The following is a 17,839-nucleotide window of genomic DNA, read 5'->3' on the forward strand; positions in this document are numbered from 1 at the left end:
GTGGGCGAAATAAATAACCTAATATGTGCATTTTGTTTTAAACTTAGAAGTAGTTGTGATAATAATAATAATAATAAGGGGGGTGTCTTAGAAATTCCACTACAGAGTTTATATCTCAGAAGAATTGGCCGACGTTGAAGTCCGTTACAAGATGTAAAAATGTGAATTATCTCAGTGTTGCAGGCTGCTCAGATACCACAGAGAACAGGTTTTGAAACTCCGCCCTTATTTGACCGGTTTGTTCAATGCCAAAGTAGTTCTAAGTCCGGGTGGAGAGTTGACACGTGTGAATACACGGAAGCTCCTTACTGAAAGAATCATAATTATTATTTCTCTGTCACTCTAATTTATTGAACTTTCACAGGCTTCGGTCGCAAATCCGACTAAGGAACTAACTTCAAACCGGGGAGGAAATGCCGCTCAAACTGGAAGTTGTAGAGCCCTCCCTACTGGCTTAATACGTATTCTGGAGATTTGAAACAGCCAATGATTTAGTTTGAACTTCTTCTTTAATATGAAAACATGAAGTTGTAGGCCTGTTAACAGATCGGAAAGTGCTGGAGGTTAAGTATTTACCCATGAAACAGGGCGAATTTCAGCCACTTTCTGTTAAGTTTGTTGTGTTGCGTTTGTTCCACTCAACCCCACAGTAGTTGAGTGGGAAGTTTATACTCCATGAGTATATTTAGCAGACTGCGTTAATATGAGCGAGGAACAAGCGGTGCCGTTCGGAGACGCTGCACTTGACGCGGATCAATCCAAGACGGACTTGGAGAACCATGTCAAGCTGGAGGCGGGTGACGCCGCGCCGCGCGCCGACAATCCGAGTCAGCTAGACGGCGGCGAAGCGCTGCAACCCGGCGGCGAAGCGCTGCAACCCGGCGGCGAAGCGCTGCAACCCACCCGCCTGTACAAACGGCGCTGGATGATTGTCCTCCTGTTCAGCTCATATTCACTGTGCAACTCCTTCCAATGGATACAGTACGGCATCATCAACAACATTTTCATGAAGTTCTACAACGTGGACGCCTTCACCATAGACTGGATGTCTATGATCTACATGCTGACATACATTCCCTTCATCTTCCCGGTGACCTGGCTGCTGGACAAAAAGGGGCTCCGGGTCATCGCGCTGGTGGCCACTGCGCTCAACTGTGCAGGCACATGGATCAAAGTGGCCAGCGTCAAACCCAACCTGTTCGCCGTCACCTTTCTGGGACAGCTGTCCTGCTCCTTCGCCCAGGTGTTCATCCTCGGGATGCCGTCGAGAATCGCGTCAGTGTGGTTCGGTTCAGAGGAAGTGTCCACCGCCTGCTCCATCGGAGTATTCGGGAATCAGGTAAGGCTGAGTCAGTAAATAGGCCAAGATATCTCTTTACCTACTTGATCACGTATTAAACGTTATGCAATAGCCCCATTAACCAGCGATCAGGCGGACAATTCCAGATCTATTTGGAACGTTTGCGTAATTACGCACGTTCAGGTGCCCAATGCGTTCAAGCCACAACATTGCTTGCTTAGAATGTGAGAGAATGAGTGGCAAGCAGTGAACCAGCATGCAAGAAGTGACAACCAGTGTGTACCTTGATTCAATTATACCTTTTCATGAAGATATTGTAATTGTAACAGTGAGAGATGAAGATAAAACAGTTTATCTAATGCTATGCACACATTAAACATCTATCCACACATACAACTAAGTCAATTCTCAGTCACTTATCATTTACCAGCATTAAACACAGGGATGAAAAGGCTCAGGAACAACCTCTCTTTCAAGCTTGTCCTCAGGTGGTCTAACCTTTATCTACTTGCCCTCATCCATGGTGAAAATAGTGACCAAGGAAAGGGTACGATAAAAAGGAAAACCAAGATGTAAACAAGATGTCTGTAAGAAACAAACTAATAAAGGATCCAAATGTGTGTAAAACACCAATATCATGGGAGTTAAAAAGCAGCAAGGGAATAATCTAATTTAACTAGACTGAAAAGGTATGTCTTTAAGATGTGAGCCGATCCGGAGGCCCCCAGGTCCCTCTGGCAAGGCTGCTCCACACATGTTGTGTAATAGCAAAAAAGGAGGGCAGAATCTTGTAATATATCCAAAAACTGACCAGTATGGCCGAACTTGGTGCAGTTTATCCATGTTAAACACGCAGTGCGGAAGGACATTACCTGTGGAAACTGTTTTCTGGATCGCTGACTGTGACTTGTGAGGGTTATATGCTAATTTGACTTATTTCCACTGTATCCACATACACAATAGTAACTGTTGTTGTGTTTTTCTGCTTAAATTAGAGGCAGCAGGGCACTTTTTAAATCCACATGAGCAGCCAAAAAAGCAGACAGGAGTGCAAAGAGCAGCATCGTGTGCCGCTGTTATTGTGAGCTCTCCAGCATCATATTTAACACCAAACAAACAACACTTGAGTCAACTTACAACTCCAAGTAAAATGTCACTGAGAAGTCATCGCTTAGTGGATAATTAGCTGTGTGTAACCCAGAGCACAAACTGGGTTTTTGGATGTAGTTTTAAAAAGTAAGAGCAATTTGTGGGCTTTCTGATGGACATCTAATAAGCATGTTGTCAACAACAAATCCTCTGGTTTCTACTTGTGATCTTTGTGTATTCAACGCTTTGGTCTTCAGACCGGTTTATCAAAACCACCTTGATACATTTTCCTTCATACTATTCACGGACACCTCCAGACAGCCAGAATACTTGGAGGTATCGGAGCTTATTTTCAGAAACTTTTTCCAAGACGTATTAAAGAATACAGTTTAGACTTGATTTGGCGCTCTACAAATAAAATGTACGACTTGATAATAATTGACCGGACTAGATATCGTGCATCCGAACAAAGAGGCCTGAGTTTGGTTGTGTCACAGGTTATTTTATTGCATCCTTACTGCCTTTATATCAGCACATGTCATCATATTAGTCTCTTCAATTGTCTTTTTGAAATAATATAAGTGCAAGTAAGTCATACCTCAAAGCCATTACACTAAAAAGTTAAATTCTACATTTTAAACAGCATGCGTACAAAATAATTGGCGGAAAGAGATACTCTAGGTGTTATCCTCAACAGTACAGAGATCCGTAGGTGATCAATAACAAAGACTTGGAAACTTAAACCTGTTGTTAGAACCACAAAATCCTTCAAATTAGTTATTTAAAGTTCAACAGATAAATGTGTCTGTTTTTTTGTGAATCGAACAGTAAACAGAGGTAACACCATGTCTGAGTGTAATTGGAAGATTTTCTACATTAACATCACATGACGGGACTGAAGGTGATAAATATGTGGACATGTGGTGTAGAGGCTCAATGCCATCACATGCAGTTGAGTTGTGGATCAGGACAATAGTAACTCCAGCTGTGCTCGCTCTCTGAGAAAACAACATATTTCAACTACAGGCAGTTTGCTCGCTGGGCAGCAAGCTGTTAGGACACAAGCGCCGAAATCTCCAGACCTCTCACGCTCCAGGGGCCCACTTTAGGACAGTCAAAATGCCACAAAACAATACTTTGAAAGACAACCATGCAAATTCTGAACTCGGTGGTGAAGAATGGCCGTGGTCCAAGGCTGCAAAGAATCCCGCTCCGGGCCTTGCTTCAATGCAGCGGACTCCAGGACCTTTGGGCCGAGCCATCTCCATTGGCGTCGAGACTGTGCAGAGTGACCGGGCAGAGCTGGTCCCCAAGGCTGAGACCAAACTTTACCACCGTCGCTGGTTCATGCTGTTTCTCTTCAGCGCCGTCTCAGCCAGCAATGCCTTCATGTGGCTTCAGTACGGCATTATTAGCAACATATTCATGCGCTTCTACAGCATTGACTCACTGGCCATCGACTGGCTGTCCATGATCTACCTGCTCACTTACATTCCGCTCATTGTGCCCGTCCTGTGGCTGCTGGAGAACAGGGGAATCCGGGAAGTTGTCCTAGTTGGGTCGGCCTTTAACTGCATTGGTGCTTGGATTAAGATTGGTAGTGCCGGTCCCAATCTGTTCCCAGTCACCTTTTTTGGCCAGTTTGTGTGCTCAGTAGGTACCGTGTTCGTCCTTGGTATTCCTTCTTACCTCGCCTCAGTGTGGTTTGGAGAGAAAGAGGTTTCCACGGCTTGTTCCATCGGAGTTGTGGGAAACCAGGTCTGTCTGAATGTCTCATTTAAAAGCAGGGTCCACATAGTGAGGCAGCTGTCTGTAGATTATGCAGCTCTGCTGGATGCCAGAGTCACATAGGACTTCTAGTGTCTTGGTGCGAGAGTCCAGAGAAAATTGTGTGAACTGTTTGCTGAAACCTCCCCGTACTTTCTTTTTAGCTGTTTAATGTAAAAACACTTTCCCAATTGTGAAGTTCTGCGTTGAATTATTCAGATGACATAGATGCTGTTGCAACATAAAGCCACCTGATTTGGTAGTTATAAGACAACACGTACTCAAAGTTGTTTTTTGTTGGCAAAGAGTAGCATGCGGTATGTTTCATTGACCTGCACAAGCGAGTTTCAGATGAGTTGTAGCAGAGCTTGAGAGGATATCAGTTGATTAACCTTTAAATTCATACTGCTCCCAGCTACCTTTTTAAGACCAATTGGGTCATAAAGTTATTAAATGTATAGTTAAACTAAATAATGACTTTAATTGTTGTCAAAACAAGCAATAATAGCCCCTAAATACATGTTGTGGTACCACTCAGTCACTATGTATGATATATAGAAAACATGGCATTAAGGCATCCTTGATTTGATATTACTAATGAAACAATAATGTGTGGTCACCTCCAAACTGTTTGTCTTTAATTCATGTTGTATGTGTTGATTGTCTTCTAGCTGGGTATTGCCATCGGGTTCCTTGTGCCCCCCATCCTGGTTCCTAACGTGGACGACATGGACGAGCTGGCTCACCACATCAGCATCATGTTCTACATCACAGCAGGAGTGGCTACCTTACTCTTCATCCTTGTTGTCTGCGGTAAGATTTGTCATGTAGCGCATAAAGGCTTTGTCCACATTACAAAACTAGTGTTTTATTACATACTTCCTTCCAGTGTTCTCTAGCCATGCAGACAGCGCCGGATATCTTAAACCCTCTGCAGATAAGACTGCAACTTTCTGCACGGCTAGACACCCTGAATAGTTTCAGTTTTTGGATTTACATAAAATCTAGATTAACTGGATTTAAATGCTATTTTTAAAAGTGATTTTACGGCACCGTGTAACCGCAGATTTGTTGTTGTGAATGGATAGAGAGGCGAGATGGTCAGTGAAGCAGTCAAGTGAGTGAAACGAATGAAGTCAAAGATGACATCATCCCGTCCCTCAGAAATATACTCAGACTTTTTCATGTGCTTTGTCTGGGCCTTCTTTCGCTCAGGCCAGTGGTATTTTCTTATTCAGTGGAGCCTCCTCATGATGGTTTTAATTTACAGCAGACTTCCACTCTGACAAGAAGCAGCATTCAGGGGACAAGAAAAGTGCTGACTTGCATGGTCGCGCCAACACAAAGCCCTCCCTGAAGGGGAAATTCACAAAATAGTTACTATTGTGGTACGTGTAAGTAAGGACAGGAGCAATGTCTCGGGAACAGGCACAAAAGTGAGTGCTTCAGCATACTGAACGGTATATTATTTTGTCAAGTAAGCGTTTGTTTTAGATATATTAGAAATAGAGGATCTGTGATCACAAAATGACATTTTCTGGTAAAAGGAACTGGCGTGACTTGACAGACGTGACTAACAGGATGTGAGTTGTTTGGAAAAATGCTGAGTTCTTGTCTGCTTTATATCTGCTGCCAATGAACTTTGATCCTCTTTGTTTTTTGATTCCCTCAGAGTTTATAGTTTTAATTGCCCATTTAGCACCTCACGTGTTGAAAATCACACTTGTTTTTCTGTCTGTTCTCATTGAAGACTAGAATCATAGGGAGGGAGATTAGTCAGAATTATTTATTTATTTTTATGTTTATGTAACCTTTATTCAACCGGGATTATCTCATTGACAGGTTTCATCAAGGGTGTCCTGTCCAAGATGGCATCGTAAAAGTTTTACCACATCATAACACAGATAACAGACTTAAAAAAAAAAAACAGCAAAAATTAAAAACACCATAAAAACAGACTAATTGCATCAATCAAAGAATTTTCATTCAATGTTCAGGACCAGTACCTCCAGGGCTCAGATTATCCTCCAGGTTGTAAGTATGTAGTGCTCTTCTATAGAGAACAGTAGGCTGGGTAGTTGTAAGAGAGGAGAAACAAGTTTCATGAAAAAGCTGTTGTCCTGCCGGGACAGGGGGAGGGCGGCTGCGCTCGTAAGCGTTCAGAAACACAAAAGCATGCTTGTGAAGGCATTCCATAGTGGCACCACGTACAGCGTGTCAGTGTTTGTTTCAAGAGAAAGACGGATGGATATTTTAAATACACCCACTTCTGGTCATGTGATAGATTCTATTGGGCAAATGGATGTGACTTTTGCTTCTCTTAGTTACTCCAGCGCGATAATTCTCACCAGTTGGCCACAGTGGTTTCATGATATGACGCATATACTCGCACACATAGCGCACCCTCGCGCATGCATGCAAGATGCCATGTGTGAGGGTTGTCCTGCTGGCAGGGCCATCTGTGCCCCTGCAACAGGCCTGTGAGTCAGCAGGGCAGACAAAGTCCCAGGATTCAGAGATTTGCAAGTGTGTGCGAAGTGTGGAGAGAGAAGACGTTTTGGCTGCTATCTTCCTCTAAACGAATTGCCAGCCAAAGTTCACCACATAGAAAGATATATGAGTGGATCTGGTTGACTGAATAAGGGGAATTACCGGGGGGTGGTAAAGAAAAATTAGCATGCACAAAAAAATGTACAGTATTTGAATAAAACTTCTTTCTTCTTTCTTTTGAATTACAACGACGTGTAGTAAGATGTAGCTGAGATCATTAATTAGTCAAAGAGTCGGTTTGTCTCAAAGGATTAGTGAGACCCGGGTACTGAACACAAACTGTCAAGTATGATTTGGAAACGGCTGGTTTCAGCTCCAAGAACCACAAAGACGGACATCTGTATTTCCTCATGACGCCCGAAGGCAGCAGAAAAACGGAAACGGGTCACGTCGTCACAGTTGTCTCCCCCAAAAGATGGTGTGTTGAGCGTGTACGTGTCTGGACCTGTCCAGCCGTGTCTGAATGTGTCCTGTTCCAAGGCTGGGCTCCATGTCCCTCTCACATTCAGTTTGTACCCTCCTTTCCTTGTGTAAAGTGGAGAAACATGATGTCCAACAGTAACCTTAATGTACCCAATATTCCCCTTTTTCTAGAATTTGCCCTTTTGTGGCTCCAAAGTGAAAATAAATCTATAATTTGAACTAAAGCTCTTTAGGTTTGAACAGAGTCCATGAGAACAACATGAGCTTGTAATGACGAGGGTGCCAAAGGAATGAAGAGGCTCCGAAGGCATTAATCACTTATATGCGTGAGTGTAGCGTTTGCAGCTGCTGTTATGTGTGTTCACTGCATTAAACATTGGTTTTGGTCTCTCCGTCAGTCTTCCAGGAGCGTCCTAAACTTCCTCCGACTCAGGCCCAGGCCACCGCTCGTAGCATCCCGCCAGAGCACTACTCCTACACCGCCTCCATTCTGAGGCTTCTCCGAAACAGACCCTTCAACCTCCTCATCGTCACGTACGGTTAGTCATCGCCTTTCTCCCACAGTAATAGCCGAGTCATTTGTTTGTGCTGTGGTTTTTAATTATTAGCAAACAGTCGCTTATCTACACATCCAGAAGTTCCAGACATTATCATTCATGTGAAGTCATGTTCATGGTCATCTGATGAATGTCGGTCCAATATTCACTCTCTTTTAGCTCTGCTTTTGGTCTCCACCATCTTCTGAGGCAAATCTCTTTCTCTTCAGCTGCTAAATGCTCCACTGTGTTCGCCAGCTAGTCACTAACATTGTATGTCTGTTATATGGCGCTGAGCAGGTAGTGCACGGTGGGTTTTTAGAGGTTTTTTTCATCTGAAAGTGAGGCTTTGAGAAAAACATTAAACTAATTATTGTGCTTTGATCTGACTCGATGAGAGAACCACGTCCCATTCGTTTGAATATAGCGACGGAAATAAAATGAGCTGTGAAATAAATGCGGCGTAACGAAATAAAAGTCTCCTGAAATAAATAAATAAAAGTAGTCCTTCATAAATTTCCTTTTTTAAACAAAGACGTAGTTATATATTGAACTACATTGACTCATTTATGTACTTATATTTACAGTATATATTTATTGTCTTATTTATTTATTTCATAGCCCTATTTATTCATCTAATTATTTAACATTGAATGAAATGGCATTCCATAGTTGAACAAGAAAGCCCTGCAGTTTAACAAGTTTATCAAATCAATAAATGTCGTGGAAATCATTGTTCAGGACTCGTAGACACGAGAGTGAATGTGTCTCGGGGAGGTTCAAAGTTTGATTATAGTCTGACAATGTTTAACGAATAATATCGATGTGACCTAAAGGTCAATCATTTTATGAAGATAAAGGTTTCTGAGATATGAAATCAGTTTCTTTCCAGCTTGTCGTGTCACAGCGACTTAAGTCCAACAGCTGTGACCTGTTTATGGAAAGCCTTTCACCTCGCTCGACCTCACCGACTCATTTCTCGTGACACAATTCATGTGACTAGAATTAGTGTGTTATTTTTTGCGTGTGTCTCTGTCCTGCTGTCTTTTTGCAATATGATTTTTAGGATAACTATGCAGTTCAGACATCACATATACCGACAGTTCAGTGTTTTTCAGTTATATCATTGAGTTCTCTCTCTGTTGAGCCTCGGTAACTTGTTGGTCTGGAGCTATCGGATTTACCTGTGATTGTAACTCTGCCCTGCAGGCCACAGCTCCACCTGTCCCTGTATGTTTAACTGAGCTGCAGCTGCTGATCCTGAATATCTTGTTGTTGTCAACTTAACGTATTTACACAGTCATATTTGCAAGTGCTTGTTTATGCAGGGGAATGCTCTTTCTGTGCAGGTTATGTCTGAGTTGCAGACGTTCTCTTTTGTTCAAGGACAAAAACACTCAGTGCTGTCCTGTCCTTTTATAGAAGTCCTTGGTGTGGGACAGATCTCTGTTTTGGAAACCAGCCTGATTTAGGTTAATTTTACACCACTGCAAACCAAAAACCCTTCGACTGCTGACTTTAGAGTATTTCGTAATTCGCTTAAGGAAGTCCGCTCAATGTTTTTTGTTCTGCGGGTCGTGGCGTGCAGACTTTGTTTGACATTATTTCCCAACTCACAGGTTTGAACGTGGGTTGTTTCTATGCTGTCGGCACCCTGCTGAACCGCATGATCATCGAGCACTACGCTGTAAGTCCCGCCTACTGCGTCTGTATGTGGATAGACGTAAAGTATGGTGTTACTATCTACTGTATTACCCAAAACCCTTGTTGCACCTCCCACAAGTTGACATTTTCAGGACTTTAAAAGCTGGTTCAGCTGTAATATTTTGCATTGCAAATACTTTTCTTTATGGAAGTATCAATACCGGCTGCTGCTAAATATGTGTTTATGGAATGATGTTGCCTTCTGAAGCTGTTGATTAGATTTGACTCTCATATCTGTAGGTTTTGTAGAGAAATGAAAAATGTGACACCAGATTAATGTGCCATCAGGTCACTAATCTATGTCCCGTCTTTCTCGACCCTTTTAGGGAGAAGAGGTGAATGCTGGGAGGATTGGCCTCACCATTGTCATTGCGGGGATGGTCGGCTCCCTCATCTGCGGCATTTGGTTGGACAAAACTAAAACCTACAAGTAAGGCGAATGTCAGAAAGGAAAAGTACAAGAACAGCATTTTTTTCCTCCCTGAAGGACAGTTTACTTTCCAGTGTTGGGAAAATATTCACAGAGAGGGACGCAAAGTTGTTTTTGACATGATTTTATCCGACATTACGCAGCTGCACCAACTTCTTTTCGTATCTGTTTATTGTCATTATGCTTCTCACCTGGCTGCAGATCTTGTTTAGTGTTCATGTGGTGGCTGTCAGGACTCTGTCTGTTTATCCAGGTGCAGCATGCTGCTCCAACAGCGATCTTACTGACCTTGTGGGCCTTTTGGCTGTGACAGCAGTGTCCACCCTATGGGGGGGGGGGTTTCAGTCAACCGGTCTAACTTACAAGAGTTTTGTTCTGCAAAAAGAGAGAATGGGAAGCTGGCTTTATTGTCTAATCCACATATTTGATTTACTGTCATACATATTTTAATTAGTAGCTGTGATCATGTTGAGTTTTAAAGATGCAGCGCCTACTATAACGCGGAGAGGTAAAATGCAGCAGTACTCTGAATTTGCCATAATAATGAATTACAGTGCTCATTGTTGTATGTCTTTCATGTGTTTTTCCAGGCAGACGACCCTCGCAGTGTACTTCATGTCTCTGGTGGGGATGATAGTCTATGCTGCCACACTCAATCTGGGACACCTCTGGGTGGTCTTCATCACCGCTGGAGCTCTTGGGTAATTTTTTTCGTTCATTTCTTTCTTTTTTTGGGTATAGAAGTACTATGATCTCAGGATGTTTTTGCTATACACTTAATTTGTTCAGTCAAGGAACAGAAAAGAAATATTTGCAACCAAAAATGTATTTCAAGATGGATTCGATCCTAAGTAAGCAAGCTGGAGTGAGCTAAATAACATCACATTTTAAGTTCTAACTATTTGTACATTTCTTATACAGAGGCTCACCACAGGATTTTTTACCAATATAAATCAAAGATGATCGAAGAGGATGATGTGCCTCGCTACACGCTGACCCATTTCATAAACTCAGTGTACAGTATATAGAGCGGAGGTGATGAGCCTCCTGCTCATGGGAAACGAACAATGTGTGGATACACGCCTTACATTACAAGCATCACAGTAATGTGGGTACAAAGCATTAAAATGAAGGTTGTAGAGCTACTATGAATTCTATCTTTATACCTGAAAATGATCTACAAGTTAGTTAAAAGCAGATCTTGTTGCCAGGAGGACCTTCACATGCAGTCTTAACCTTTTATGTGGCTGTTCTGAAATCATTACACCTGTTCGGTGGCACCGTTCCACATTGGGTTCGCCCTTTCTGTGAAGGCATTCCTACAAGATACACATGCCACACAGGCATGCATGCCAGCCATTGTACACCATTCATGTGACTCAGGCTGAACTGTCAAACTCAAACAGAAAGAAAAGCTGAATTGTTAAAGGACACTAAATGAGCTCCAGCTAGCTCCACGTTCCTGCAGGAATTCCTGGTATTCAAATCATGAAGTTAACATTTCTTTTCCAGTGTGTGCAAGCATTGTCCCGAGTATTTTTCTTGTTTTTGATAAGAATTTCTGTTTCTCTATGCATCACTATCTTATCCCTTACTCTTGATGGACATAAACCCTATATGGACATATACGTACTATGGATCTATGTTCTTATTATCAAAGAATACCCATAGGCAGAGGGAGCGCACGTAAATGTCAAAGAAATGTGACACAGGCTGATGTGTTTTGCTGCTGTTGCCATGTACGAACCTTGTCATTTAGTTTGACTTGTCATCACTTCAGTGGAAGGGCCTGTTGTTCCTGCACGGCATCGCCATTGTCATTAAACCATAGATACCTAGATAAGTAGCTTAGGCTTACAATCCTTAGAGGACTTGCAAGTTATTATGAAGAGGGAGAGGCAAGTGACATCACTGGACAGAGTCTGTATAGGAGGTGTGTTTTTGCATTAACCCATTCATGCAAAATACTGGCTGTAATATTGAAATTAGATCAATTTAGTACAAGAAATGTTGTGGTTTAGCAGAAAAAAAGAGGTTAAATCAGCTTGTGCTTCTATATAATTAACAATGATGTTTACTGTGTGTCTCTGTGCTGCTATGTATGTATATATATATGTGTGTATATGTGTGTGTGTCCAGGTTCTTCATGACGGGCTACCTGCCGTTGGGCTTTGAGTTTGCAGTCGAGCTGACGTACCCAGAGTCGGAGGGAACCTCATCTGGACTCCTCAACTGTTCAGCACAGGTGCAGCTCAATGACGCGTAGTGTCACTGAAAACATAATAAGAGATACACACTATGATGATTACACTGTAAAAAATAAAAATGAAAAAAATACTCGATTGATCCGCGGTTCACGAGTGATCCGAACCGCGGGGGCTGATCCGAACCGCGAGGGCTGATCCGAACCGCGAGGGCTGATCCGAACGGATCACGGATCGATCCGTGATCCGTTACACCACTAGAGATAGCGTGAGAAGAAATGTTTGGTTTTTACTGGTTGTACAGAAATCAGTGAGTCATTTGCCTTCTTTCACCTGAACAGTCACTCGGTACCATTGCAGGTTTCTCAAGAGACCTGGGTACATACATGAAAACAATACATACCTCAAACACTAACACAAATATTAACAATAACAGCAGAATCTGTGCAGTCAAATGTGCTAAAGTCTGCAGATGAGTTTGTTCCTTGCAGACCTGGGACCAGTTTCACCAAATCTGCAACATGCAACAGACAAATATCCTTCTTGTTTCAGAGTGACAATTTATGAATTATGACACTGCCACCATTCACAAATCACTTCTGTGAAACGGCCGCTTAAGAGCTGATTCCATAATACTCAGGCTTTCCCTGAATGCAGCATTTTTGATAAAGTGTAGAGATGAAGTGCTTCAGAGAACATTTGTTTTGCACAAACCTTTCTTTTATTGCGGTCGTGACAGTGCTTGTGTGCATGCAAGCACCAGCTGTGTTCCTAACTATTGCATTGTCTTCTGCATGCACAGGTGTTTGGCATTATTTTCACCATCTGCCAGGGGAAGATCATGGACAGCTTCGGCACACTGGTAGGAAACATCTTCCTCTGTGTTTTTCTTCTGATCGGCGCAATAATGACAGGTAAGACCTTTCTGACTGTGACACACATGCTGTGCAGAGTAACAGAAAGCTACTGATTTTATGTCACATACAGCACTGCCTAAGAATTCTTTGTTCATCACTGTTTCTGTAATTAGTTTACTAACGTTCCTGTGTGGGAAAAAAATGTTGAATTCCAAGAATGCAGAAGACGATTACTGTGTAAGTTGAGGGACTGTTTCAAGGTTGAATGCTATGATACAGATAGAATGTCACGCAATGACAAATGTGTTTTATTGTTGCATGTACTTAAATGATTATGTCCCCTATTTACAATAAGGTGAGTTTAACTTAGGAGCACCCGAGGGATAGGATTATTTTTTTTCCTTAAACAAGTTAAAGTTTGGGAAAAGAGAGTGTGTTTCCCTCTGTCCTCTGACATTTAGTTGTCCATTGACGGAATAATGGAAAACTTTGCATCACTCAGAAAAGTAATTAAAATACAGTCCGAAGCGCTGCACATGAGCACTGACGTACAAACGGCAGCAGTTTGTTTTCAGGTATCAAATGTGAGACTTCATGCCTCAGTTGCCACCTCAGGCAATAAAAAGCCACCAAGATATTTTTGCATGGCCCATTTAGCGGTTTATGAGCAATTTATAACTTTAGTTTAAAACGCAGTAGCCACTGAAGCAATACAGATTACGCATACTAGACACACTTTAACTTTTCTCCCCTACAAAGGTCAGCAGACTGACTCACCGTCTTTTGTAACTTACTCAACATTTAGACATATGAGTGGACTTCTTCTTGTGGCCGTCATGCCAGTTTCAAGGAAAAGAGCAGCTTTATGAGAAAGCCACAACTGATGAGAAAGCCACTTCTATGATTTGTTGATATACCGCAGAGCCCTATGTACAGTACTGGCTCTCTGTAATATATTCAGTCACAAAGGTTATTTGTTGGGAAACATTCTCCTGTGGTGGAAATTGAGGTTAAAGGTTAACCAAGCTGTTTTCATAATTTTTGCAATGCAAAGTTTAAGAGTAAGTTAGGATGCATGTTTTGTGTTCGACATACTGTATTTTCTATAGATTTGCAATTTTTGCTACATAGTCTTGGGAAATCCTCAACAAGGTGTTTTACTGGATATACTGCAATGTGTCTGTGCACAAGAGCCCCCTACTGGACAGTCACCGTTATTAAATCATTTGTATTTATCATTTTATTACACTATCTCATGCAGGCTTTACCTGTTCTCTGTCTTCATTCCTCTGTAGGCTTTATTAAGTCTGATCTGCGGAGACAAAAGGCAAACCTGATGGCCAAAGCTGCAGTAAGTGTTAAAGCGAGACATAGGGTGTTATGCTGTGTTTGTTTGTTGTGGATACTGAAGTGGAACAACGGTGGTGGTGGTATTATAATTTGAAATAAGCCTCTTTTTTTTTCATGACTTTGACATTTTGACATCCTCAAGGCAGGAAAAGCACAGGTGTGGATAGTATAATTAATGATGGCTGAATTCCATTTAGCTGCTACAGTTTCATTGTCTGCTTCTCCCATAGCTTACCAGACATCTGAATGAACGGAGCCGTTGTTAATGTTATTCGCGAAACCTGTGCTTTTCCTACTATGACGAGTCAAAATCCCTGCTGTGAAAAAGGCCCAATGCGTTATGTGTTTGCATGTCATTCGTTTGCGTGCAGTCAAAAGTCACATGTGTCTTGTCCTGCTCCAGAAATAACTTACTTACTCTGTTCCCTATTGTGTCTATTTGTGTTGTCGTTGAGTCGGCCTGCATGCCTGCCCCAATTTAGCATTCATATATTTGTGAATATGGCCCGATACTGCTACACTGCCTCTGCTGCACGTTGGGCTGTTTTCATCTTTCTCAGTCTTCTGTATTTTATAGAACAGAGCATGCATCTGCTTGCATGATAAAACAAATGTATTAACTAACGCATATTTTAGGAGATTATTGAATTTGTCTGGATAGTACCAAGGATTAATGCTTTATCCCTGTGATTTACCTACTGTTCTTAACCCATGCTGTCTTAGTTCTTTCCTAATGCATGCCTTTCTATTTCACCACCACTGAATAACTTGCCCGCCTTTGGTAGCAGATTGTTGGAAAAAGAACCTGCAATGCTGCCCTCAGGAGGTGACATGATCATGGACAATATTGTCATTATTTATGCCTGTGTGAGTCTCCAAGGCCTGTGGTGAAGTTACTCATGAGGAAACCAGCACTCAAATTCCTCACATCCAATGTAAACATGCAGTGAGGAACAGAGATGATATACTCAAAAAGAGAGAAGTTAGAGTTGGATGATCGATGCCACTCTCGTGTCTGTCTGTTAAACACTAAGCTAGTGTAGAGCCAGGAGACGATTAGCTTAGCTTAAAGAGTAAAAGCAGGGGGAAACGGCTAGTCTGCCTCTTTCGAATGGAACTAAATCCACCTACCAACATTTTCCCTAAAGCTCAGTAATTATATTATATCTTGTTTGTTTAATCTGTACAAATACCTAGGTGTAAAAAACGCCAATTCACAGTTGTGTGGGTGTTTAGAGGTACAGACCGAGGAAAAATACCACTTAGTGGTTTCTCAACTTACTCTCAAAATAAAACATATTTCACAAAATGTTGAACTATTCCTTTAAGCAATACACCCAAGCTGGATTTTACTTGAACGTTAAGAATGATTTAAGTGACTTTACTCGGTTATAAAAGAAGGGATTCATTCGAGCATGGTTCAGTAAGGGATTTATAAAACTGCCTGGTAGATCCGATTCTGTCGCAGCAGCTTCATCCAGGACTGGAGACTCACGCCTCTATAAGCGCTGAATGAGAAGTGACGGGTAGCTGTTGTTTTAGGCGGAGGGGCAGATGTCGGGACAAGACTACGGAGCCGCGGCGCTAATCTCCCAGCAGCCGGAGACAGGCTGATCAATTAACCTTTCTGCTTCCACAAAACAAAACAAAAAATCTCCTCAAATCTTAGCTCAACACGCAAATGCACAAAGGTAGGCGCACAGAACAATCAGCACACACTGTCGGTAATCACCAACACCCGCTGCAAACCCTTCCACCTGTCACTGTTGAACCTGCCTTTGCTGTCTCTCACTCTGTTTCTTACGATCACGCTGAATTCAATTCACACAATGATTCCACTTAGCTTGTTTCAGAGACTGTTACATGTTGGTACACAGAGACTTAGATTGGAAACTACATCATGTATAAAACTACAGTCTTACTTATTCATGTGCTGTTTTGTAATGTAACCATATGGCCTTTTTTCCAGAGGAGACATTTTGACATGTAAAGCACAGGTGTAAATGATTAAATGAATGATGGCTGACTTCAATTTAGCTGCCTCAGTTGTAGGGCCCTGGCACAGACACATTTGTGAGAGAGATGCAGGGTAGAAAATAAACCTTATGAGAAGATCAACATGTAAAGTTGCTTTTTTGTGCCTTAACCCGCTTGAGAAGTGCAGGACTAGCTATTAGTCTCAGCCAGCCTTACAGAAGCGGATTCAGCAGTTGAATTGATAATTTTGGTCCTATCTTTGGTCCTTTGCACCTTACGTCTATCAGTAACCGGAAGCAACAGCCGTAGACGTGTACAGGTAAGATGATGTGAAAAAGATCATCTGGGCTCTTTTCAGTCACATGTTATCTTCATTTGTAGCAATATGTAGCAATATTAGCAATATTGTCTATAAAGATTGAGCACATTGGAAGGACATAATGTACTGTCACGTTTAGCTGAACACGTGTTGGGGTTTTTAATATGGGTGTCACAGTTTTTGATGAATTCTCGGACTCGGCCACCAATCAACTTAAAATCTACAGACGAAAGACAACTTCTGTGCTGAATCTATAAAAACGGTTGAATTAACGAGCCTGTTTTGATTGATAGGGACCCTCCGACTGCCACAATGGGAGCCTGGCTGCAGCCTCTATCATCAAGGAAGCCAAGTTTTAAACACAAAAACACACACAAACGCTAACATACCAGCCTTGGAAAGCGCCATGATCTCCATCCTGTTGCAGTGTGACGTATAGAACGACACAATCCGGAAGTCTTTAGACCCACTTCCCTTCTAAGAAGAGTTAGATTGTTAGATGTAAGTATTTATAAATAAAAACAAGTAAAAAAAAGGCTGAATTAAATCTGATAATGCACAATTTGAGCATTTAAAAATGTAACGTTTAGAAATATTCTTTTTAATATTTAAGTGTAAATTGAAACCTACTATATCTGAAAGAGAAATCTGTAAAATGTTATGCCTCAACAATTTTACCAGTCAGTATTTTGAGTTTACAGTTTATGTACAGTATGTATATATATATATACATACACAGTATCCACGTTGTTGTGAGTGATTTTGGGAGATCTTTGTGATTAAATTAATTTATACAGCAGCATATTTAAATCCACAGTAAGGGATGAAATATTAATTATACACAATTGTGTAATATTGTCCTTAACACTATTCATGTTTACTTGTTTAACATGAAATAAAACTTTTATAAAGTGTCTTTTTTTTATTTGGTCACATGTTTTTTCATCACAATTTATATCTCATGGTGAAACTACCTGACTGAAAGCCACCGATCATTGTAAACAAACGCGGACGCACGCACAGCAGTTTACACAACGATTATCTTGCATAATGTTTGCTGTTGTAAAAAATAACTTTACATTTCGGCCGGTAACTTTTGATCAGTGAGTCTTGAGGCTGACAACCCAGATCCTGCAAGAGAAGGAATAACCAGGGACACCTGATGGAGTGGAGGAGTCGTCACAGGATTTATATCTGCAGACTTTGTCTTATTAGACAGTCAAATCGAATTATTTAATGATTAAGAAAAAGTTCATATCCTTGTTTCTAAAGACTGAAATTCACTTTATCCAAGGCTGGATTACAAACTCGACAACTGCCCCAAAGACGTTAG

At 41.6% G+C, this 17,839-nt stretch overlaps 1 protein-coding gene across 12 annotated transcripts; it reads left to right on the forward strand.

Annotated features, from left to right (window-relative positions):
- Nucleotides 1–242: 242 nt before the first annotated feature.
- Nucleotides 243–17,422, forward strand: flvcr2b (FLVCR choline and putative heme transporter 2b). 12 transcript variants are annotated; one of them, XR_012951493.1, is made up of 12 exons: nt 243–1,339; nt 4,828–4,969; nt 7,528–7,668; nt 9,285–9,352; nt 9,696–9,799; nt 10,390–10,500; nt 11,939–12,044; nt 12,806–12,917; nt 14,156–14,211; nt 14,996–15,036; nt 15,753–15,901; nt 16,800–17,422. XR_012951493.1 is itself a non-coding variant. In XM_076083588.1 (11 exons), exons 1-11 carry the CDS (start codon nt 704–706, stop codon nt 15,796–15,798), a joined length of 1,563 nt encoding a protein of 520 aa, XP_075939703.1. In that variant the 5' UTR covers nt 243–703; the 3' UTR covers nt 15,799–17,422. The 12 variants fall into 12 exon arrangements, 8 of the variants coding, with proteins under 8 accessions (XP_075939703.1, XP_075939705.1, XP_075939706.1 ...); XR_012951494.1 differs by lacking the exon at nt 14,996–15,036; XR_012951495.1 differs by having other exon boundaries at nt 12,806–12,865; nt 15,753–17,422.
- Nucleotides 17,423–17,839: the final 417 nt, after the last annotated feature.

The sequence above is a fragment of the Anarhichas minor genome, unplaced genomic scaffold, assembly GCF_050575085.1.
Source record: "Anarhichas minor isolate MPS153535 unplaced genomic scaffold, ASM5057508v1 ptg000136l, whole genome shotgun sequence".
Taxonomy (NCBI): Eukaryota; Metazoa; Chordata; class Actinopteri; order Perciformes; family Anarhichadidae; genus Anarhichas; species Anarhichas minor.